Raw genomic sequence first — 24,833 nt, forward strand, 5'->3', positions numbered from 1 at the left:
TCACTTGTGAATGATGGCCAGCTTGTACAGTAAGGCAAAAAACAGTGCATGCCTTTTTCTCTCTTGACTTTTTCAAATCATAGTCACACACCTCATGTAGCCTAGCCCATAGACCTACAGTATATGTTTTGATAAGGTTTGTATCACAACTAAAGTGGCCAAATAACTTTTTTAAATTAAGCACATTAATCCGCTTTATAACGGTGTAGAGCCTAACTGGCATACATAGGCTGCAGGTGAGTTTCAAGTTTGGCGAAAACATGCACCTTTATAATAAAGCATTACATGCATAATTGCATTTGTCGTCACTTTCAAGAACAGTGCAAATGCAATCGAAAATCACATCAAACACTTGTCTGACACGTAATTGGTCTAGCCTTTGAGTGTGGCCAGTATTATTATGCATATTGGATGGACCGGTTACCTTATGCTATGCTCCAAAATGTATATCCATGAGTCTGGGAGAGAACATATAGCCCTAGGCGATGCTGTTGGTTCATGGATTGTGCAGGGCGGCTTACAGTTAGCCTACAATTAGTGAATTTGTATTTGAATAGCCTAGTGATAGGGAATTTTTTATATTTTCATAATGAATAGGCTGACACATTACCTTTAGCTACAGAATCTCACCACCATGTGTTTCCATCTCCTCCTTTCACTCCTTTATTCCTTTCTTGAGCGCGCAGACGGGCTGTCAACAGTTTAATGAATTATATTTCGTTGCGAAACCACGTTACTATCGATGTTCCTGAACAGATTTCACTTGGTTTCCCAAATGAAGCACTGGGTAGCTGCAGGGACAGGGTTGGAGAGCCCATGGCGTACAGAGTCTGGGTGGAATATCACCTGTCGGGCAGCGAGAGCATGCTCCTCAAACAGTGGTTGATGCGTGGAGTGAAATAAGTGTTTTTGTATTTATTTTTCTGCTGCTCATATTAAAGCACATGCTCCACTATAAAACCGAAGTAGCCTACAAAACGGACTGGTGGGAAAGCTCATGGCCTCCATTCCCTATTTGAGTGCATACAGATGACATGTCTTTTTTACACTGTCCCCCTGCCCATTTGATAATGGGCCATTCTAAATCTAAACTAATTTTACATATTAGTAAAGACAATATTACATTTAGAATAGTGTGATGGGTGTATATCACTTGATGGGTGTATATCACTTGATGAGAGAACAGCTGTGCAGCCTGAGGCAAGGAACAGAGCGCAAGACCTGTTTCAATCACTTTTACGCGCAATATAGTCATGTAGTACGCACACTTGCTCCGTAATGGGAAAAATCTATTATATTCTTCTTACTATAAAATAAAATAATGGCATGGGACTTATAAGCATATCTTGTCAGCTAAATGAACAAGCCTACATCATATGGCATGGAGAATAACCAGATAACATACAGTAGGCCAACTCATATTCTGTTTTTCTGAAATGCATTTTCTTCATATCATGTTTCTTTAGACCTGACTAAAATAAATAATGGATTTATTGTTACGTGTATATTAAATTGATTTATTATACTTTTTTTAATGTAGTATGAAAATGTATGCACTCACTAACTGTAAATCGCTCTGGATAAGAGCGTCTGCTAAATGACTAAAATGTAAAAAAAAAAAAATTATAAGTACCCAGGAGGGGACACATATTATTATTGTATTCTATAGCAGCTGACAAAGTCAGTGCCTTTTGTTTTGACTTCCTACAAGCCTCTTGGCTGGTGATTACAGTGTGGAGGCCTGGAGATGCTAAAGTGTTTATGTTAATTAACGGTCAATTACCGTGAGACCGGCAGTCTTTTGCATGACCGCCACAGCCCTACTCACAACCCCTCGCGCTACCTTTCCCCTGGCCTCCATCCATCTCCCACTCTCCCCTCTCCCTCTTTAACCCAACACTCACCCCCCTTCCTGTCTTTTTCTCTCCCCTCTTCTCTCATCCTTTCCAAAACCCCACTTTCCTCTTTCCCTCTCTCAACCAAATCATGTTCTCTCCCTCTACTCTCCTCTCCCTCCCCTCCTGTCTTACTGGTCTGTTTCTGCAGTGTAAACAGTTGGTTCTCCAGCCTGGTCATCTGGTTCTGCAGGGTCTCTACTGTAGTTCTGTGTTCGTCCTGAAGATGGCGGATCTGCTCCCTGAACCCTGAGCGCTGGGCCTCGGCCTGCGAGGTTAGCTGACCCACCGTCTGAGCATGCTCTGTCCGCGTTGACATAATCTCAGCCTGGAGAGACATGAGTCTGGGGGGGAAGCGAGGGAGTATGAAATACAGAAGAAGGGGAGAGGGGGAAACAGGGGTTTTTGAAGATGAGGGCTGTTACTGTGGACTCAGTTGACTGTTAACAGACTGATATAAAACATTAGCTCTGAGAGCTAATACAAGTATTCAGGGACACATACACCCGTACCTCTCTCTGAGTTCGGCCTCTTTAGTGACGGTCTCCTGCAGTATCTTGTTGTGTCGTTCCAGCAGTGTGTCATGTTCCATCTGGAGCTGTTGTAGTTCTGCAGTGCTCACGGCCAGACTCTGCTGACTGTCCTGCAGCTTGGCTTTATACTGGTCCACCATGGACTCCATCTGGTCCCTGTGACACACACATTATTATCATATAACACACACACACACACACACACACACACACACACACACACACACACAATCTGTAGCTATACCTCTCCTGTTTAGTGGCGTCTCCGTCGCTCTGTGCTGAGGTTTTGTTCTTCTGTTGTTTGAGGACGTTGTGAACTCTGACCTTATAGCTGTCAAACTCAGCAGTGACAGATGACAGCTCAGCCTGGAAATAACATTCACATCACACATTAATTTATGTTTTACTTAATTAAAAGCCTAACACTGTTTGTAAGCACACATATATTAGAAGCACATATTATGTGGTACCGGTTTTCATATTACATCTGTATTTTCACCCTGAACTGCATGTAGTTGTGTTTCTGCAGACCAGCAGTTAATTAATATGACGGTGTATTGTGTGTGCCAGTGTATCGGTATTGTAATGAATAGTACAGTGTTAGTGTGTACATCCCTGAGGTAGGCAACCCAGCAGCACTTCCTCTACCGTGGAGCCAGACCGTACCATTCATCATCACCCACTAGACCCCAGGGGGACACCCCCATAATGTTTGGTTTCAACCATTTAGCAAAGCTGCACACCAACACTCAACTGATGAGAAATCCATAACACTATTTCTACTGCCTGAGCTGAGAGAGAGGATGAGAGGGAGAGGAGAGAGAAAGAGAGAGACCGAAGGAGAGAGATAGGGTTTAGGGTAGAGGAACGGAGAAGAGAGATAAATGGAAGGTAGAGAGAGAGAATAAGATGAGAGAGAGGGAGGAGAGAACTGGATGTAGGATGGTGTGTGTGTGTGTGTACCTTGGCAGTGTTAGCCTCCTGCTGTAGTGTGGTCAGTCTGTGTTGCAAGGAGCTGCTTGTTCTCTGCTGTTGTTCAGTCAGAGTCCTCAGCTGCTCCTGCAGTCTGTGGCGCTCCGCAGTCAGTTCACAGTACTGGATCTATACAAGAACACAAGAGCCACTGATATAATAACTGATACAACACATCGGGACAGATAATATTGTGACACAGTATGTACTCATCCATTACCCCTTTCAGACACAGGGTGTTACCTTTAAAGTCCTGTCTTGTTGCAGGCTCAGGTGTCTGTATTTGTATTTATTATGGATCCCCATTAGCTGCTGCCAAGGCAGCAGCTACTCTTCCTGGGGTCCAGCAAAATTAAGGCAGTTATACCATTTTAAAAACATTACCATACATTCACGACAGATTTCACAACACATTAAGTCTGTCTGAATGGGTTCAGGGACTGCCATCTTACCTTGCTGTTCTCCAATTGCTGTTGATGTGCCTCCAGCTCTCCCTTCAGAGAGGCTAGCGTCATCATCTGAATGGCTTCCTGCACACACAAACACACACTTATTAATACACTATTTACGTGCACAGACACTACACATTCAAGGAAACCAACTCCAATGTATTACAGAACACTGTAAACACTCATTTGACTAAAATGTGATCCACTGGGACCCTCTCCCTGTACTCCAGGTAATCAGGTCCCTGGGGTCTGACCTGTCTCTTGGTGTCAGCCAGGTCTTTCTTGGTTTTCACCAGCAGCTGTTTCATCTTGGAGCTCTTGTCCTCCCCCTGGTCAAGCTGGGACTTCAGACCCTCTGGGAGAACACACAGAAACAGGTTAGAAGAATGGATTACAGTACAAAGGCCATTGTTATAATGAATGAAACACATTATAGAGACGTATAGGCCTTTGATTTGCAGTAAACTGATTTAGTGCTGCTTCTTCAGTTAGTGGGTTGGCTGTAAAAAAAGTATGTCAGTGGGGCGAATGGTAGGGATCAGTGTTTGTGTGTACCGATCTCCTGGTTGAGTGAGACTTCTTGCTGTGTGTGTGTGTTTATCTGTGTTTTCAGCTCCTCCACACACACGTCTTTCTCTGACAGTTTAGTGTTGAGTTCTTTGACCAGGCGTTCATAGTCTGCCATCTCCATGTCCAACAACGAGCTCTGCTGGGCCTCCTGGAAAGACAAAAACACACATATTCACAACATATACACACACTGAATCCCATTTCTACACAAATCTTATAATGAGTAATGGAAAAGCAGCTTCCAGTGCTTGAGGGTAAACTGTTACTTTGACATCCTGCTAGATTCTGAGTGTTGTTTTTTAGGACTAGAGGCAACACGACACACAACATCACGACACACAATTCCCGGTGAGGGTTAGAAGTAAAGGCTTTACCAGCTCTTTATTTGAGTGGCCTTGCCATGTTCGTGTGTGTGTGTGTGTGTGTGTGTGTGTGTGTGTGTGTGTGTGTGTGTGTGTGTGTGTGTGTGTGTGTGTGTGTGTACCTTGCGTAGCTGCTCCAGCTCCTGTGTTGTCTGCTGAGACTGCTGCTTCTGTCTGCGGAGCTGAACTGTCAGCTCCTCTACCTCCTTCTGCAACGACGACAGCTCCTGGAGACACACAACACAGTTATACTTGTGAGGACTTTATGGGGACCAACAATTGATTCCCATTCAAAATCCTATTTTCCCTAACCCCTAAAGATAACCCTAAGCCTAAAATAGCCTTTCTAGAAGCGATGACTGGAAAAAATTTCCTCACTTCTCTGAATTTTAGGTGGCTTACTATTCTTGTGTTGACTTCTGGTACTCAGAAGTATAGTAAAACGTGTACACACATTTAGGTAATTTAGCAGACGCTCTTATCCAGCACGACTTACAATCAGTGCATTGAACTAAGATAGTTCTCTCTCACACACACCTTTGTCTTCTGTTCCTTCAGTAGTCTCTCAGCCTGCAGGTCTCTGTTCAGGGTGTCTGTCTGTCTGTGTAGCTCTGCTGTCTGTCCTTCCATCTGTCTCACTGTACTCCTAAGAGTCTCCAACCCAGTCATCAGGTCCTCTCTCTCCGACCACAGTTGTTCATGCTGGACACAGAACACGCATTCACTCAAACATCACTCATGAGTTCTTGGCAAACACCAGTCCCCTTGGCCATATAATCAGCCAGCCAGAATTCACATCAACAATAACATCACATCAGGTAAACATATCTAACAAAGACATCCAGGGAAGTCTCAGACACTGTTATGAGTTTGTCTGTATTTCCAGTCTGTATTGTCCCAGGGGAGCTCTCAGCTCACACAGCCAAGACCAGCATCTGTCTCAGTAGACTGACAACGCTACAACAGCAGATGGAACCAGCCACTGTTTAATTTACACACACTCCGTTACTTCACTAGAAACAGACAATTAGGAAGAGAAAAATATAATCATAAGAAAAGGAGGAATTAAAAAGAATGAACTAATGGACAGTTTGTATTTGGACTGGGGGGGAAACTATCAGTCTGGTTGAGCACGCTGGATGACTTCTGAGCATGGTTTGTGTGTGAGACTGTAGTGTGTGTGTCGGTGTTACCTGTTGTACGGCAGTGTTGAGTCGCTTGGTCAGCTCGGAGATCTGTTTCTCAGCTCCCTCCACCTTCTCTCTCTCCTTATCCAGCTCCTCTGTCTGCCTGTCGTAGTCCAGCTGCAAGTTCTGTAACACACATACACTTAATAATAAACACATTCATTATTGAATAGGCGTTGTGCAGCTTAATTAAGCAATAAGGCACGAGGGGGTGTGGTATGTTCTTACGCGCGACGCAACGTGGAGTGCCTAGATACAGCCATTAGCCATGGTATATTGGCCATATACCACAAACCCCCGAGGTGCCTTATTGCCATTATAAACTGGTAATTAGAACAGTAAAAATATTTGTTTTCTAAATATATGGTCTGATATACCATGGCTTTCAGCCAATCAGCATTCAGGGCTCAAACCACCCAGTTTATAATGCAGAATAACACCTGCGCATATATCAAGCTGCCTGTTCTACAGTGACAGGGTATTCATCCATTCAGGTCTAGAACAAAACTCCCATTAAACACAGAAGAGTGATTTAATCTCTAATGGCTTCCAAAGCCAATTCATAAAGACAACCGTCTGAACCCGTTTAATGTGGCTGTTGTGCATTATACTAAATGAAACACAAACAGAAAGCTCCCTATTGAACAGACACACTTAGCAGCCCTGGCCAGCAAGCTAGAGCATTAGGGGAAAATACACTTATTTTCCTCTTCATCTCTTCAGGTGTTTTTTTGCAATGAAACAGATTTGTACCACCAGCCAAATAAGCAATTCACTATTGATTTCTGTGTTGTTCATTCTGTATAAGGTAGGGATGTAGTGAGGGGTCAGGGCTAAGGGTCAGGGGTTACGGGTGAGTAGTACCTTGTATCCCTCTGCTCCATGGATGATGTCTTTCATTGAGCTTGTCACCCTCTCTCTCTCAGCCTTCAACACCTCCACTTCCTCCTTTAGAGACACAGCCTCTTTCCTGCTGGTGTCCAGCTCCTTCCTGGCTTTCACAGCCACCGCCTTGATCTTATTCATCCTCTCATCCTTTTCTTTGCGCTCCTTCTCCAGCAGGGCTGAGATGGAGGGATGAGACATCATCACACACAGATCATTGGAAGAATCAGAATCCCTCAAATGATTGGCACTTTGCATCTGTCATTCTTATATGAGCTTAATAAGCATCTAGGAAGATCTAAAAACAAACAAGAATGACATTTTTTGTATTGCTCATCTGTCATAGGATTATTACACATTAGATTCCTGTTCTGTTCTCCATTAGACAGTAGTAATTAGGAACGTACCAATTTTCTCAGTGAACACATTGGCTGTGTTCTCCTCTGAGACAGGAGACTGGGTTGTAGACTAGTGGGGGGAGAGAGAGACAGAGAGAGAGGAAGGGAGAGGGTGGAAGGGAAAGAGAGGGAGGAAAAGTAAATCTGTAGCTCAGTTGGTAGAGCATGGCGCTTGCAACGCCAGGGTTGTTGGTTCGATTCCCACGGGGGGCCAGTATGAAAATGTATGCACTCACTAACTATAAGTTGCTCTGGATAAGAGCGTCTGCTAAATGACTAAAATGTAAATGTAATGAAAAATACCACAGCAGTCACTTTGACAAACCATAGCTTGGGAAAAGAGCTGGGGGCAAAAAAGCAATCCCTTTTTGTCCTTTAGATGGTGTGTGCATGTTGAGAAGGAAAGAAGCCAGAAGAACTCACCTGTAAGCCAGCCATCTCACTTCTCAACTGAGATATCACGGTGTCCTTCTCTGTTAGCTGCTGTTGTAGCTCTCTCCTCTCCTTCTCCGCCTGTTCTTCCTCCACCTCTCCCTCCCTCTCTCGGTCTGCCAGTGTCTCTGTAGCCTGGCTGACTTGTGTCAGTAGTTCTTGGTTCTCTGTTCTCATCTTCTCATTGACCAGTTTCATCTCCCTCAGGTCTCTCTGTAGAGCTTCAGTATCTCCCACCACCTCCCCCAGATTACTCCTCAGGAGGCTCCTCTCCTTCTCCAGCTCCTCTATACGAGCCTGCAGCTCCTCCACCTCCTCCCCTGGGCTCCCCTGCACCTTCTCAGACCTCTCCCTCTGCACCTCCTCTAGATTATTCTTCAGCAGGCTCCTCTCCTTCTCTAACTCCTCTATATGAGCCTGCAGCTCAGCCACCTCCTCTCTTTGGCCTTGACTCTCCTCCACCTCCCTCTCCCTTTCCTCCCTCAACCTCACCACCTCCATCTCTCTGTCCTGCAGTGCTGACAGTGTTATGTCTCTCGCTGTGCTCACCACATTAAGTGTCTCCTCTAACTCCTGAACAGCACTCTCCTTCATCTGCAGCTGAGAGACGATCTCCCCGTTCTGCCTGATCAGATCCTCCACCGAAACCCTTAGCTCTACGGCTAACGCGGTCTGCACCTCAAGAGATGCCTTTAGCTCAGAGGCTAACACTGTCTGCGCCTCTACGGAGTCCTTTAGCTCGAGGGCTAACGCATTCTTCTCCTCCAGAGACGTCTGCAGCTGCTCCTTCAGCCCCTCGGCTGCCTGTGTCTGCTCCAGGAAGCTCTCCAGCCTCTTCTCTAGGCCCTGGACCTTCTCCAGCAGGCTCGCTCTGTCTTCATCCAACCCTCTCACCCTCTCCACCAGACCATCTCTCTCCTCAGTAAGCCCTGTGACTCTCTCCTGTAGCTCCTGGACTGCAGAAGCCCCCTGTTCCTTCATAGCTTCATACTGTCTGGCGATGTCCCCGGTCCTATGACCTAGCTCAGTCTCCAGGCCTCTCAGGATGTCTCTGGTGCGTTCGTACTCAGCCACCGCCTGGCTCCTGTCTATGGCTAGGGACTCACATTCTGCCACCACCTGCCTCCTCTCTCTGGCTAGGGACTCACATTCACCCACGGCCTGGCTCTTCTCCCTGGCTAAGGTCTCACACTGGGCCCTCAGCTCCTGGACCTCCAGGATCAATCTCTGCTGTTCTTGCAGGGTCAGGCTCTGGTGGTCTGCACCAGGGACAGGGCTAGACAGGCTCTGTCTGGGGCTAGAAGGGCTGGCAGGTAGGCTGTCCACTGGGTCTCTCTGTGGGCCGCTCAGCTGAAGCTGAGTGAACGCTTGAGCCTCCTGAAGTTCACGGTTAGGGGTTGCAAGGATCAGAAGGTCACGGTTAGGGGTCATATTTACGTCAGGGGTCGCAACCTCCCGGGTCATCAGCAACTCTTCGATCTTAAACTCTAGTTCCTCCTTCTCTGTCTGAAACTCCTCCCTTACCCTCTCAAGCTCCGCCTCCAGTTCAGTCTTCACATTGCCCAGGAAGATCAGCTCGTCTTGCAGCATGGTATTCTGTGATTGCTGGTCCTCCAGGGCAGATCGGAGCTGTCCGCGCTCAGTCTCTCCATCACTGGCATCAATCTGACTTACACCAGACAGCTCCAACATCCTGGCTATCCCTGAGCTGCGGCCACTAGGCTCCTCCTCTTCCTCCTGCACATCCTGCAGGAAGCTGTCATAACAAGAAAAGGAAGAAGATTGGATTAATAAAGCACTTTTTCTAGTTGCTCAAAGCGTTTTACTGTACATTGTATGACTCTTCTTGTCCATCCTCAATGTGTAGCACTATGACCCACCTGTCTTTGAGAGCCAGCTGCTCACTGAGCTCCTCTTGGAGGAGTAGCAGTCTCTCTCTCTCCATCTCAAAGTCCTCCTCCAGAGCTCTCAGCTCCTCTTCATGTTGCACACTATGCTGAGCCAACTCCTCTCTCAGGTTCTCTACTTCCTGCTGGGCCTGAAAGTAAAATAAACACACACACACAGTTTATTGCAACATTTAAAGCAGAAGGTCTTCATCAACTGTCAGTTTACAACAGTGTAAGGGTTTTTCGTTTGTGACATTTTTCGTACACTACTTTTCAACTAACCTCTGTCAGTGCCCTCTGATGGTCTTCCTGCAGCGCTGCAGCCTCCTGGGCGCTCCGCTCCATGGCTGCAGCTAGCTCCGTCTGCAGACTCAGGATCTGTGACTCCAGGCTGCGACTTACGGCTTCTACACTCTCGCCCGAGTCTTCCCTTTCTCTCTGCTTTTCTTTCTCTCTTTCTCTCTCTTTCTCTCTGTCACTCTCTTCTTTCTCCCTCAGAAGCCTCTGGAAGAATTCAACTTCTTCTTTGTGTTTGGCTTGGGATGCGTCCAGGCTCTTCTCCAAGGCTGCTATTTTCTTCTGGTGGTCTTCCTTGGCCTGGTCCAACTCTCCCAGCAGGGTGGCCAGTTTCCCTACTGCATCCTGGTCATATTCAACAGAAAACAAAGTTAGAGCTGGACTGGAACAAAAGGCTGAACACCCTGTAGTTATCCAGGGCCAGGGTAGGTGACCATTGGTCTGGCAGTTTACCTGTTCCCGGTGCTTGATCTTCTCATTCTCCTTCCGCAGTAACACTGCACTCTGCTGGGTCTCAGCCTTTTCCAGCAGCAAGGCACTCATCCTCTCGGTCAGCTCCTGGTAGAACAGAATAGAATACTACAGAATTCAACAGAATAGAATGGAAAACACATTACTGACAAACACTTCCAAAGCACTTCAGCAGCTGCAAAGCATGAGCTTATTAATTTTCTCATGTAAGAATTTAAGACCACAAACCTGTATGATGGAGTCACCTGAATTGCCTTTTGGCTGAGACTTGAGGGTGTCAACCTCCGTTTCCAAATCTGGAAAAAAATATTGAGAAACAGAAAGGACAAAAATTATTACAAAAGGAAATCCAACTAGCTACTGTATTGATTTATCAATGATCACAACATTGAATGGTAAACAGTGTATGACAGATGCTTCATGAACCTGCACATTTGGACTTCATCTTCTGTATGGCAGCCATCTGCTTCTTGGCAAACTTGATGAGGTCATCCTTGGACAGCGTGTCCAACTTCATAGAGGTAACAGTAAGACAAAGAGGTAACAGTAAGACAGAGAGGTAACAGTAACACAGAGGTAAAAGTAAGACATAGAAAGCATTATTTGCTGCACCTTTGACTTAGCGCCAGCTGGAGGTGATGAGGCCACAAACCCTGGGCTGGTGTCCTGCTATTGTGGAGAAAAAAACTATTACATAAAACAGGATACAGTTACGACACACACACACCTTGTTCGATATCGACTGAATTGCAGTTGACGACTGCCAACTGAATGATCTACATATCACCTTTGATACACTGGGGCCCCTCAGGGGTGAGTGCTTAGTCTCCTCCTGTACTCCCTGTTCACCTACGACTGCGTGGCCAAACACGACTCCAACAACACAATTAAGTTTGCTGACGACACAACAATGATAGGCCTGATTACCGACAACGATGAGACAGCCTATAGGGAGGAGGTCAGAGACCTGGCAGTGTGGTGGCAGGACAACAACCTCTCCCTCAATGTGAGCAAGACAAAGGAGATGATCGTGGACTACAGGAAAAGGAGGGCCGAACACGCTCCCATTAACATCGACGGGGCTGTAGTGGAGCGGGACGAGAGTGTCAAGGTCCTTGGTGTCCACATCACCAACAAACTATCATGGTCTAAACACACCAAGACAGTCGTGAAGAGGGCACGACAACACCTTTTCCCCCTCAGGAGACTGAAAAGATTTGGCATGGGTCCCAGATCCTCAAAGAGTTCTACAGCTGCACCATCGAGAGCATCCTGAACGGTTGCATCACCGCCTGGTATGGCAACTGCTCGGCATCTGACCATAAGGCGCTACATAGGGTAGTGCGTACGGCCCAGTACATCACTGGGGCCAAGCTTCCTGCCATCCAGGACCTATATACTAGGCGGTGTCAGAGGAAGGCCCAAGTCATAGACTCTTCTCTCTGCTATCGCACGGCAAACGGTACCGGAGTGCCAAGTCTAGGACCAAAAGGCTCCTTACCAAGCCATAAGACTGCTGAACAATTAATCAAATGCCCCCCCCAAAAAGAAACATATTTTCAGTGTACTGAGGGGGAAAAGGTGTTGTAGTGCCCTCTTCACGACTGTCTTGGTGATGTGGACACCAAGGAACATGAAACTCTCGTCCCGCTCCACTAAGCAGTTGTTACAACAACAAGAAAATTGCTTTGTCCAAATACTGATGGATTCGACTAATAAAAGAATGGACGACCAGACCAGAGAGGTCCAGCACCTAAAGAACAGTTTGCAGTTCTCCCAGGGTCAGCTCGATGAGTTGAAACAGGAGAACGGCAAGATTACAGCAATCTGTAAGTCATTGAGAGAGGACATCAGTTCTGTCTGTGAATCCATGATACCAACGACGGATAAATCTCGAGGGACAATCAAGGCGTAACAACATGGTTGTGGACAGAATTGCAGAATCTCCACGAGACCTGGATGTAGTCTGACGACCAAGTGAGGGAAATGATCTCTGAGAAATTGAAGATAGACCACAGGAAGATTGAGGTGGAGCGTGCCCACAGGACTGGAAAACCCACCACCAGCCCAGGTGACAGGCCCAGGCCGATACTGGTCAAGTTCCTGAGGTTCTGTTCTGGAAAGAGCCAAGAACTTTAGAGGAACGTATATATTTCTCAAAGAGGACTATCCTGAAGCGGTGCCCCAGAAGAGGAAAGAACTTATCCCAGCCATGAAAACTGCCTGAGCGCGTGGGGACATTGCTTACATCCGCTATGACAGGCTCATTGTCCACCCTCCCTCCCAGAAGCCTGGAAGGGATGAGAGAGCCAAGCCTATGGGTTCGTAGCTTCAACCCCGCAGCACACACACAGACACGCCAATTGATTAATGGACTGCTGAATGTATATTTTTTTTATCTTGCTTTGTTTGCCCTTTCCAGTATTATGTCTATCTCTGATAAGCTACCCAGGAAAGGGCTGAAAATAGCCCATATTACTATATGTAGCCTTAGAAATAAGGTTCATGAAATCAATAACTTCCTAACATCAGATAACATTCATATATTAGCCCTTTCTGAGACTAATTTGGATAATTCATTTGATGATACAGCAGTAGCAATACAAGAATACAACATCTATAGAAGAGACAGAAATGCTTATGGGGGAGGTGTTGCTGTGTATATATATATATATATATATAGTGGGGGAAAAAAGTATTTAGTCAGCCACCAATTGTGCAAGTTCTCCCACTTAAAAAGATGAGAGAGGCCTGTAATTTTCATCATAGGTACACGTCAACTATGACAGACAAAATGAGTAAATAAAATCCAGAAAATCACATTGTAGGATTTTTAATGAATTTATTTGCAAATGATGGTGGAAAATAAGTATTTGGTCAATAACAAAAGTTTCTCAATACTTTGTTATATACCCTTTGTTGGCAATGACACAGGTCAAACGTTTTCTGTAAGTCTTCACAAGGTTTTCACACACTGTTGCTGGTATTTTGGCCCATTCCTCCATGCAGATCTCCTCTAGAGCAGTGATGTTTTGGGGCTGTTGCTGGGCAACACAGACTTTCAACTCCCCTCCAAAGATGTTCTATGGGGTTGAGATCTGGAGACTGGCTAGGCCACTCCAGGACCTTGAAATGCTTCTACGAAGCCACTCCTTCGTTGCCCGGGCGGTGTGTTTGGGATAATTGTCATGCTGAAAGACCCAGCCACGTTTCATCTTCAATGCCCTTGCTGATGGAAGGAGGTTTTCACTCAAAATCTCACGATACATGGCCCCATTCATTCTTTCCTTTACACGGATCAGTCGTCCTGGTCCCTTTGCAGAAATACAGCCCCAAAGCATGATGTTTCCACCCCCATGCTTCACAGTAGGTATGGTGTTCTTTGGATGCAACTCAGCATTCTTTGTCCTCCAAACACGACAAGTTGAGTTTTTACCAAAAAGTTATATTTTGGTTTCATCTGACCATATGACATTCTCCCAATCCTCTTCTGGATCATCCAAATGCACTCTAGCAAACTTCAAACGGGCCTGGACATGTACTGGCTTAAGCAGGGGGACACGTCTGGCACTGCAGGATTTGAGTCCCTGGCGACGTAATGTGTTACTGATGGTAGGCTTTGTTACTTTGGTCCCAGCTCTCTGCAGGTCATTCACTAGGTCCCCCCGTGTGGTTCTGGGATTTTTGCTCACCGTTCTTGTGATCATTTTGACCCCACGGGGTGAGATCTTGCGTGGAGCCCCAGAACGAGGGAGATTATCAGTGGTCTTGTATGTCTTCCATTTCCTAATAATTGCTCCCACAGTTGATTTCTTCAAACCAAGCTGCTTACCTATTGCAAATTCAGTCTTCCCAGCCTGGTGCAGGTCTACAATTTTGTTTCTGGTGTCCTTTGACAGCTCTTTGGTCTTGGCCATAGTGGAGTTTGGAGTGTGACTGTTTGAGGTTGTGGACAGGTGTCTTTTATACTGATAACAAGTTCAAACAGGTGCCATTAACACAGGTAACGAGTGGAGGACAGAGGAGCCTCTTAAAGAAGAAGTTACAGGTCTGTGAGAGCCAGAAATATTGCTTGTTTGTAGGTGACCAAATACTTATTTTCCACCATAATTTGCAAATAAATTCATTAAAAATCCTACAATGTGATTTTCTGGAGAAAAAAATTCTCAATTTCTCTGTCATAGTTGACGTGTACCTATGATGAAAATTACAGGCCTCTCTCATCTTTTTAAGTGGGAGAACTTGCACAACTGGTGGCTGACTAAATACTTTTTTCCCCCACTGTATGTATGTATGTATGTATGTATGTATGTATGTATGTATGTATGTATATATGTATATATATATATATATATATATATATATATATATATATATATATATATATATATTCAGAGCCATATTCCTGTAATGCTTAGAGAAGATCTTATGTCAAGTGTTACTGAAGTGCTGTGGTTGCAGGTTCACTTGCCACATCTAAACCCTTTTCTTTTGGGGTGTTGCTATAGGCCACCAAGTGCGAACAGTCAGTATCTAAATAATGTGTGAAATGCTTGATAGTGTATGTGATGTAAACAGAGAGGTCTACTTTCTTGGGGACCTGAATACTGACTGGTTTTCATCAAGCTGTCCGCTCAAGAGGAAGCTTCTTACTGTAATCAGTGCCTGTAATCTGGTTCAGGTTATTAATCAACCTACCACGGTGTTTACAAACACTACAGGAACAAGATCATCCACATGTATCGATCACATTTTCACTAATACTGTAGAACTTTGTTCTAAAGCTGTATCCGTACCCATTGGATGCAGTGATCACAATATAGTGGCTATATCCAGGAAAGCCAAAGTTCCAACAGCTGGGCCTAAAATAGTGTATAAGAGATCATATAAAATATTTTGCTGTGACTCATATGTGGATGATGTAAAAAATATTTGTTGGTCTGATGTGATTAATAATGAGCATCCAGATGGTGCCCTTGATCAATTTATGAAATTGCTTCTTCCAATTATTGATAAACATGCACCTGTTAGGAAATTGACTGTTAGAACTGTTAAGGCTCCATGGATTGATGAGGAATTGAAAAACTGTATGGTTGAAAGAGATGGGGAAAAACGAGTGGCTAATAGATCTGGCTGCACATCTGACTGGCTGACTTACTGCAAATTGAGAAATGATGTGACTAAACTCAACAAAAAGAAGAAACTGTATTATGAAGCCAAGATCAATGATATAAAGAATGATGGAAAAAAACTTGAGCACTTTAAATGAAATTATGGGTAGAAAGACAAATTCAACTCCATCTTTCATCGAATCAGATGGGTTATTCATCACAAAACCATTTGATTTTGCCAATTATTTTAATGATTACTTCATTGGCAAAGTGGGCAAATTTAGGCAGGAAATGCCAGCAATGAACAGTGAGCCATCGTATTCATGCATAAAAAAACGAATAATGAAAGCATTGCAAGTTCGAATTTTGTAAAGTTAGTGTGGGAGAGGTGGAAAAATTATTGTTATTGATCAATAATGACAAACCTCCTGGCATTGACAACTTAGATGGAAAGCTACTGAGAATGGTAGCTGACTCTATAGCCACTCCTATCTGTCATATCTTTAATCTGAGCCTAGAGGAAAGTCTTTGTCCTCAGGCCTGGAGGGAAGCCAAAGTAATTCCGCTACCCAAGAATGGTAAAGTGGCCTTTACTAGTTCTAACAGTAGACCTATAAGCTTGCTGCCAGCTCTTAGCAAACTGTTGAAAAAATTTGACCTAATACAATGCTATTTCTCTGTAAACAAATTAACAACAGACTTTCAACATGCTTATAGGGAAGGGCACTCAACATGTGTGACTGACACAAATTACCGATGATTGGTTGAAAGAAATTGATAATAAGAAGATTGTGGGAGCTGTACTGTTAGATTTCAGTGCAGCCTTTGATATTATTGACCATAACCTGTTGTTGAAAACGTATGTGTTATGTCTTTTCAACCTCTGCCATATCGTGGATGCAGAGCTATCTATCTAATAGAACTCAAAGACTTTTCTTTAATGGAAGCTTCTCTAATGTCAAACATGTAAAGTGTGGTGTACCACAGGGCAGCTCTCTAGGCCCTCTACTCTTTTCTATTTTTACCAATGACCTGCTACAGGCATTAAACAAAGCATGTGTGTCCATGTATGCTGATGATTCAACCATATACGCATCAGCAACCATATCTAATGAAGTCACCGAAACCCTTAAAGAGTTGCAGTCTGTTTTGGAATGGGTGGCTACTCATAAACTGATCCTGAACATCTATAAAACTAAGAGCATTGTATTTGGTACAAATCATTCCCTAAGTTCTAGACCTCAGCTGAATCTGGTAATGAATGGTGTGGCTGTTGAACAAGTTAAGGAGACTAAATTACTTGGCGTTACCTTAGATTGTAAACTATCATGGTCAAAACATATAGATTAAATGGTTGTAAAGATGGGGAGAGGCCTGTCCATAATAAAGAGATGGTCTGCTTTTTTGACACCACACTCCAAAAAGCAAGTTCTGCATGCTCTAGTTTTGTCTAATCTTGATTATTGTCCAGTTGTGTGGTCCAGTGCTGCAAGGAAAGACCTAGTTAAGCTGCAGCTGGCCCAAAACAGAGCGGCACGTCTTGCTCTTCATTGTAATCAGAGGGCTGATATAAATACTATGCATGCCAGTCTCTCTTGGCTAAGAGTTGAGGAGAGACTGACTGCATCACTTCTTATTTTTATAAGAAACATTAATGTGTTGAAAATCCCAAATTGTTTGCATAGTCAACTTACACACAGCTCTGACACACACACCTACCCCACCAGACATGCCACCAGGGGTCTTTTCAAAGTCCCCAAATCCAGAACAAATTCAAGAAAGCGTACAGTATTAAATAGAGCCATTATTGCATGGAACTCCTTTCCAGCTCGTATTGCTCAAATAAACAGCAAACCTGGTTTCAGAAAACAGATAAAGCAACACCTCACAGCACAACGCCTCTCCCCTATTTGACCTAGATAGATTGTGTGTATGTATTGATATGTAGGCTGTGTGTGCCTTAAAAAAAAAGTATGTAGTTCTGTCCTTGAGCTGTTCTTGTCTATTAATGTTCTGTATTATGTCATGTTTCATGTTTTGTGTGGACCCCAGGAAGAGTAGCTGCTGCTTTTGCAACAGCTAATGGGGATCCTAATAAAATACCCCATTTGTTTTTACAGAACATTAATAGACAAGAATAGCTCAAGGACAGAACTACATACATTAGGCAGAAACTTAGGCAGGAAATGCCAACAATGAACAGTGAGCCATTATATTCATGCATAAAAAAACAAGTAATAAAATACCCCATTTGTTTTTACACTGCTGCTACCCGCTGTCTATTATCTATGTATTTACAAATTACATCGACTAACCTGTACCCCCGCACATTGACTCGGTACTGGTACCCCCTGTATATAAACTTGTTATTGTTATTTTCTAGTGTTACTTTTTATTATTTTTTACTTTAGTTTATTTGGTAAATATTTTCTTAACTCTTTCTTGAAATGCATTGTTGGTTAATGGCTTGTAAGTAAGCATTTCACGGTAAGGTAAACACCTGTTGTATTCGGCGAATGTGACAAATAAAGTTTGATATGATCATACATTACTAGCTACTCATTATTACTTTCTAAATCAGTCAGTTATAATTTAACTACAATGCATCACGGATTTTAAGCTGCTCTCGAACAATGCAACACACACACACCAGTGGAGGCTGCTGAGGGGAGGACGGCTCATAATAATGGCTGGAATGGAGTGTAATGGCTGGAATAGAGTGAATGGAATGGTATCAAACGTATGAAAACCATGTGTTTGATATCATTCCACTCACTCCATTCCAGTCATGTGGTCCTCTGTAGCTCAATTGGTAGAGCATGGCGCTTGTAATGCAAGGGTAGTGGGTTCGATCCCCGGGACCACCCATACGTAAAAATGTATCCACACATGACTGTAAGTCGCTTTGGATAAAAGCGTCTGCTAAATGGCATATTATTATTATGAGCCATCCTCCCCTCAGCAGCCTCCACTGACACACACGCGCGCGGAAACATCATGCATAGCAAATTCCTTAGGCAACAATCTCACCTTTGCAGCCTAGGTAAACACTACAAAAGCGATGAGTAGGTATCACGTAGCTAATCTCATCTAGCTAGCTATCTTTGCCTGGTGATACGGAAGCATGTGAATTCTTCTGGATAAGGAAAAAGCTAGCTAGTTGTCCATGGCTAACATTACAGTACCTTAATAGCTAGCTAACTACACCAGTAACTTTGGCAAGATGTATGACTTAACTATAATTTATTGTTACAATGGCGATTTAGTTGTCATTACTAGTATTAACGTTAGCTATGCCAGCTAGCCAGACATGCTACAATCACTTCCTTGGAGACGTCGTTGGACCAAACTTACCTCCATCTTGATCGACGCAATGTAAGTACCCAATCGTTAACGGAATCGGTAGTCTGTAACTAAATATCTGATATATGTTCTTATATTGCACAGTTCCTTTGGTTACTGTACGATTTGAAAACTAAAGGATTTCAATATTTTGATGCGCTCCAAATGCTAAGCTTCAGCTCATTTCCGCTTCGTCAACCAACCGTACGTACGTACGTCACTATCTATATTGGCGATCACACAATTTAATGTGAACCCCGCCACCGACTATTCGGGATGGAAACAGGATTCCCCCAAAAACTGAACAACGAAAAAACGACCAAAAAATAAATAAATAAAATAAGCTAAATAAAAAAATCAAACACATCTGATCCCTACACAGGCTCTAGGGGAACCTGGGAGGGTGGTTCTTCCTGCGCCAGTACCCCTTGCAAATCTTCAGATGTAAAATCCTTAAATCCCAAATACCTTTCTGCTGCAGCCACAACAATGTCCAGTTTCTTAGACTTCTTTGAGACTTGTGCTGTACAGTTTATAACTGTGGCAATGAACGCAACAAAATCCATATTTTTAACACACAGGGTATATTTTGTCTGGAAGCAAACATGTACTACAGGCTGTGGTGTATCCACTACCATATCTTCACTAGCTTCACTTGTTTTCTCAATGCTTTTAATCGCTTCCGCATAGGAGATTCGATTGACCGCTCTAACTTTTGCCACCTCAATCCAGGATCATGATCCCTACAGCTCTTACGGCGTATCTTACATAACCAAGCTTCACATGTGTAGGTATTTGCTCTTTATCAAAAAACAACAGGACCGACAGACTTTCTTATTTTTCTCCATTCGCCCAGCGGGTCAGACGCCAGACAACAACCACACCAGGAATTCTCTTCAGGTATTCAACCTGAACATCTGTCGTCACCCCTGAGATGACTCCTTTGACGGGTGCTCTACTCTGAAGTTAAAAACACTTCTGTTGTCTGGATTCTTTTGAGGCTCATTGCAATCTTCCTCTGTTCTTCAGAAATACAATGAATCAAAATAAGACCACTTCTGGTCACTCTGACAGACTCCACTTTTCCAAGCGCGTACTTCACCATTTTCGACACCTCAAACGGTTTTCCCACATATGCATCCTTACTCAACAAATGCATCCCAACAAGAAGCGATTCATTATAATTCACACATGTATCCTCCACTCCAATTTTAGACAATTTCATTTTTTTTCTCCTCCAGCTTTTGATGCTACTGTTGTCCATTCAGAACATTCGTCTTCACCAAATTTGCTCGACGCGCCGCTTGATTCGAACTCAGCATCCACTTCCGCCATCTTCCCACCAGATCAATGATTGTGTATTGGCATTACATTGATTTTCACATCTAATGTGCTTGAAATAGCAGTACAAGGGGGATATCTGAACTTCTACAAATCAGTCAAGTTTCACCTTCATACCTGAGCTTCTTCTCATGACTCTTGAGTAACCCAAACTGACAGCCGTAGGCCTACTCGATAGTGCCTACCAGACTTCAGACTATCCAATAGTCAAAAGTGCAGAATTTCAAAGTAACATGAGTTATTTATACACTGTAATAGCCATTTCCAGGTGAACAAAATAGAAGAGCAGTTGCAGATAAAGTAAATCATAAATCAATCAGATTAATTACAAGTTGCAAGAGGGAGACACCTCCAGCACTAACCTCCATCACAGAAGCAGAGAAAATGTCTAACTGGCCCCTTGGAGACAGGTCCATTATATCCTAATCCGACAGCAAAATAATACTGTAATCACCAGCCAAGAGGCTTGTAGGAAGTCAAAACAAAAGGCACTGACTTTGTCAGCTGCTATAGAATACAATAATAATATGTGTGTCCTCCTGGGTACTTATACATATTTTTTTTTTTTTACATTTTAGTCATTTAGCAGATGCTCTTATCCAGAGCGACTTACAGTTAGTGAGTGCGTACATTTTTCATACTGGCCCCCCGTGGGAAACGAACCCACAACCCTGGCGTTGCAAGCGCCATGCGCTACCAACTGAGCTACAGGGGACCCTGTGGCATAAATAACTAGTATAAACATATGAGTTTAATTCATAACATACCACATCTGGTCTAGTGACCATCGACCTGAGTGTTACAAACAGAACACTGGAAATCATGTGTATTACAGAAAGGGAAAATATATACACTGCTCAAAGAAATAAAGGGAACACTAAAATAACACATCCTAGATCTGAATGAATGAAATAATCTTATTAAATACTTTTTTCTTTACATAGTTGAATGTGCTGACAACAAAATCACACAAAAATTATCAATGGAAATCAAATTCATCAACCCATGGAGGTCTGGATTTGGAGTCACCCTCAAAATTAAAGTGGAAAACCACACTACAGGCTGATCCAACTTTGATGTAATGTCCTTAAAACAAGTCAAAATGAGGCTCAGTAGTGTGTGTGGCCTCCATGTGCCTGTATGACCTCCCTACAACGCCTGGGCATGCTCCTGATGAGGTGGCGTATGGTCTCCTGAGGGATCTCATCCCAGACCTGGACTAAAGCATCCGCCAACTCCTGGACAGTCTGTGGTGCAACAATGATGTCCCAGATGTGCTCAATTGGATTCAGGTCTGGGGAACGGGCGGGCCAGTCCATAGCATCAATGCCTTCCTCTTGCAGGAACTGCTGACACACTCCAGCCACATGAGGTCTAGCATTGTCTTGCATTAGGAGGAACCCAGGGCCAACCGCACCAGGATATGGTCTCACAAGGGGTCTGAGGATCTCATCTCGGTACCTAATGGCAGTCAGGCTACCTCTGGCGAGCACATGGAGGGCTGTGCGGCCCCCCAAAGAAATGCCACCCCACACCATGACTGACCCACCGCCAAACCGGTCATGCTGGAGGATGTTGCAGGCAGCAGAACGTTCTCCACGGCGTCTCCAGACTCTGTCACGTCTGTCACGTGCTCAGTGTGAACCTGCTTTCATCTGTGAAGAGCACAGGGCGCCAGTGGCGAATTTGCCAATCTTGGTGTTCTCTGGCAAATGCCAAACGTCCTGCACGGTGTTGGGCTGTAAGCACAACCCCCACCTGTGGACGTCGGGCCCTCGTACCACCCTCATGGAGTCTGTTTCTGACCGTTTGAGCAGACACATGCACATTTGTGGCCTGCTGGAGGTCATTTTGCAGGGCTCTGGCAGTGCTCCTCCTGCTCCTCCTTGCACAAAGGCGGAGATAGCGGTCCTGCTGCTGGGTTGTTGCCCTCCTACGGCCTCCTCTACGTCTCCTGATGTACTGGCCTGTCTCCTGGTAGCGCCTCCATGCTCTGGACACTACGCTGACAGACACAGCAAACCTTCTTGCCACAGCTCACATTGATGTGCCATCCTGGATGAGCTGCACTACCTGAGCCACTTGTGTGGGTTGTAGACTCCGTCTCATGCTACCACTAGAGTGAAAGCACCGCCAGCATTCAAAAGTGACCAAAACATCAGCCAGGAAGCATAGGAACTGAGAAGTGGTCTGTGGTCACCACCTGCAAAACCAGTGCTTTATTGGGGGTGTCTTGCTAATTGCCTATAATTTCCACCTGTTGTCTATTCCATTTGCACAACAGCATGTGAAATTTATTGTCAATCAGTGTTGCTTCCTAAGTGGACAGTTTGATTTCACAGAAGTGTGATTGACTTGGAGTTACATTGTGTTGTTTAAGTGTTCCCTTTATTTTTTTGAGCAGTGTACATATGCTAAACATATACATCCTAAATATCTCCATTACATACACCAACGACTTTAAGTCAATCAGTCAAGGTGTGGGATTGTGTGGGATGCGAGAAACTATTGATGTTCTGTAGACTGGACTAGGTAACGCAAATCAAATGAAAAAAAGGGCCTGCCCTGCCTCAGATTTGTTTCTCAGGCTAGACAGCATTGGTACATGTAGCTACTAAATCATTACCCGTCTGTCTGTCATTCCCTACACGCTATTCAGCAGGCTCCAGGAGTGAAGTTACTCGATCCAGTCAACACAGTGGGTATTACCACCGGATAGCCCATACAGGAAAAGGTTAGTGTTATCCATTCACAGAGAAAAGCTATGAGAGTGGCCTGAGATGGTTTCAGTGTGTTTTAATCATTGAGTATTAATACAGTGTATTAACCCTGCATGGCTGCTAGGTAGAGCGAGAGAGAGGGCTGGTTGTAAATGAGATTCCTGTTGGGATGGAGAGCATGAGTGGGCCTAACAGTATAACCAAAGGGCATTAGAGTAATGATTAACTACCATAAGGGTCACTATGGTCATCTTACTGCTGCTAAAACAACTAATGGAAGAAAAAATATATATATTCTTGATTGTATAGGCCTGTGTGCTGTGATATTGAGAGGCATCATTCTTTGACAACAGTGTGATAAAAGGATAGTAGTATCTGTAGCTTAAAAAAATGACGTACCTAAATGTTCAATATAATGTAGCTGTAACAGAGACCCCTCTGTCCCCTCTGACCATGGATGGACACCACTGACACCAGTGTTCAGAATATATGGAAATGTTAAAAATGTCTTTACGTTTCCAGGAAGAGAGGAAGCACTAAGGAAGATTAAAAGGGGTCAGAACCTGGCAGAGAGGAAGGGCTGCCAAGACGTAGATCAATAGCACACTCATCTCAGTCATCTCTGTCCCAACATCAAGCAACTCCCATACATGAACACACCTGTAAATGTGCTCTGCACCATTTAAAACAAGTTCATTAAAAGACATACAGAAACATTCAGAACATACATATCATACAGTATTTGCTTTACAATCATCCATACAAATTATGAACTTGTGAAATAAGTACATCAAGAAGGAGGGGCTGTGGTTATATCAAAAACAAGGTGAGAAAAAAAGGACATGGGTCCAAAATGACATGAGTTTGGTAGTATAAAGAACAGTTTAATTAACGGCAACAGCAAATATATCAGGTCCCAGAATCTGAAGATAGGCTAATTTGCTCAGTCACTTGGGCATTGACTTTGGCAAGCTGTGACAATGTCTCAGAGCTAGTGTCTCCTCTTCCTGACACAAACAACAAAGCTTAGCAGAATAGTTATCACCACCATCATAGTCAGTGGAACTGAAAGCACAGCTAGGCTGACTCTGTCTCTGCCTGGCTCAGGTACCCAGCTGACATCCAGCTTGTTGTCCAGACTGAGGTGGGAGACAGTGCAGGTATAGTTGTGTCTCTCTCTCAGTTCCTCTGCAATGACCTCAGCTGGTACGCCCCATCTACATTGGGCAGCAGCTGCCCCCCTGTCAGCTCCTGTTCTGTTATTGGCTGGCCGTCAATCAGCAGGTTCAGGTTGATGTGTCGTGGTTAAAAACCAAACGCCAGACAGCTCACATGGAGCCCTCCAGACTTGGCTTTCTTTCTGAGTCTGATTATGGGACGCACTTTACGCATCACAATGTAATTTTCTCTCTCCAGGAAAATCTTCAATGTTTTTTATGCAAAGGGGAAGGTCAACGTGCGCATAAAGCATTTTCACATATTCTAGCTTCACCTCATCCCATGCTAACTGTGGGTTTCCAGTATAGTATGTATACTGAGTCATGTTATATCACATCCCATCTGCAATAATCTTATTGAAAGTGTCTCTGGACAGCATTAGGACCGGTTTATCATTGTTCAACATCTCACAGCCAACCATTCTCTGCTGTACATGAATACCTTCTGTGAAATTAAAGCGTTGTTTTAATTAACTGAAAATATTTGGCATGGGTCCCCAGATCCTCAAACAGTTCTACAGTTGCACCATCGAGAGCATCCTGACCGGTTGCATCACCGCCTGGTATGGCAACTGCTCGGCATCCGACCGTAAGGCGCTACAGTGGGTAGTGCGTACGGCCCAGTACATCACTGGAGCCAAGCTTCCTGCCATCTAGGACCTATATAATAGGCGGTGTCAGAGGAAGGCCCAAAAAATTGTCAAAGACTCCAGTCACCCAAGTCATAGACTGTTCTCTCTGCTACCGCACGGCAAGCGGTAC

General features: G+C 44.2%; 1 protein-coding gene and 1 pseudogene across 2 annotated transcripts in view; both read right to left on the minus strand.

The window, feature by feature from the left end:
- LOC121536920 (GRIP and coiled-coil domain-containing protein 2) overlaps window positions 1–18,976 on the minus strand; it is a 34,513-nt gene extending 15,537 nt beyond the window's left edge. The window contains exons 1-21 of one of the 2 annotated variants that reach the window (XM_041844562.1): window positions 18,806–18,976; window positions 10,953–11,009; window positions 10,767–10,851; window positions 10,569–10,636; window positions 10,323–10,427; window positions 9,855–10,214; window positions 9,564–9,721; window positions 9,208–9,439; window positions 7,675–9,060; window positions 7,261–7,321; window positions 6,833–7,032; window positions 5,975–6,094; window positions 5,319–5,483; window positions 4,904–5,008; window positions 4,405–4,567; window positions 4,104–4,204; window positions 3,853–3,930; window positions 3,392–3,529; window positions 2,673–2,794; window positions 2,408–2,584; window positions 2,031–2,239 (exon numbers count right to left, since the gene is read on the minus strand). In XM_041844562.1, coding sequence (XP_041700496.1) covers window positions 2,031–2,239; window positions 2,408–2,584; window positions 2,673–2,794; window positions 3,392–3,529; window positions 3,853–3,930; window positions 4,104–4,204; window positions 4,405–4,567; window positions 4,904–5,008; window positions 5,319–5,483; window positions 5,975–6,094; window positions 6,833–7,032; window positions 7,261–7,321; window positions 7,675–9,060; window positions 9,208–9,439; window positions 9,564–9,721; window positions 9,855–10,214; window positions 10,323–10,427; window positions 10,569–10,636; window positions 10,767–10,851; window positions 10,953–11,009; window positions 18,806–18,811 — 4,096 coding nt within the window. In that variant the 5' untranslated portion in view covers window positions 18,812–18,976. Of the gene's footprint in view, window positions 1–2,030; window positions 2,240–2,407; window positions 2,585–2,672; window positions 2,795–3,391; window positions 3,530–3,852; window positions 3,931–4,103; window positions 4,205–4,404; window positions 4,568–4,903; window positions 5,009–5,318; window positions 5,484–5,974; window positions 6,095–6,832; window positions 7,033–7,260; window positions 7,322–7,674; window positions 9,440–9,563; window positions 9,722–9,854; window positions 10,215–10,322; window positions 10,428–10,568; window positions 10,637–10,766; window positions 10,852–10,952; window positions 11,010–18,805 lie in introns of both variants that reach the window. The other variant, XM_041844561.1, reaches the window with a different exon arrangement.
- A 1,935-nt stretch (window positions 18,977–20,911) lies between these two features.
- On the minus strand, window positions 20,912–24,535 carry LOC121536138 (annotated as a pseudogene).
- Window positions 24,536–24,833: the final 298 nt, after the last annotated feature.

This window comes from Coregonus clupeaformis, chromosome 23, assembly GCF_020615455.1.
Source record: "Coregonus clupeaformis isolate EN_2021a chromosome 23, ASM2061545v1, whole genome shotgun sequence".
NCBI lineage: Eukaryota > Metazoa > Chordata > Actinopteri > Salmoniformes > Salmonidae > Coregonus > Coregonus clupeaformis.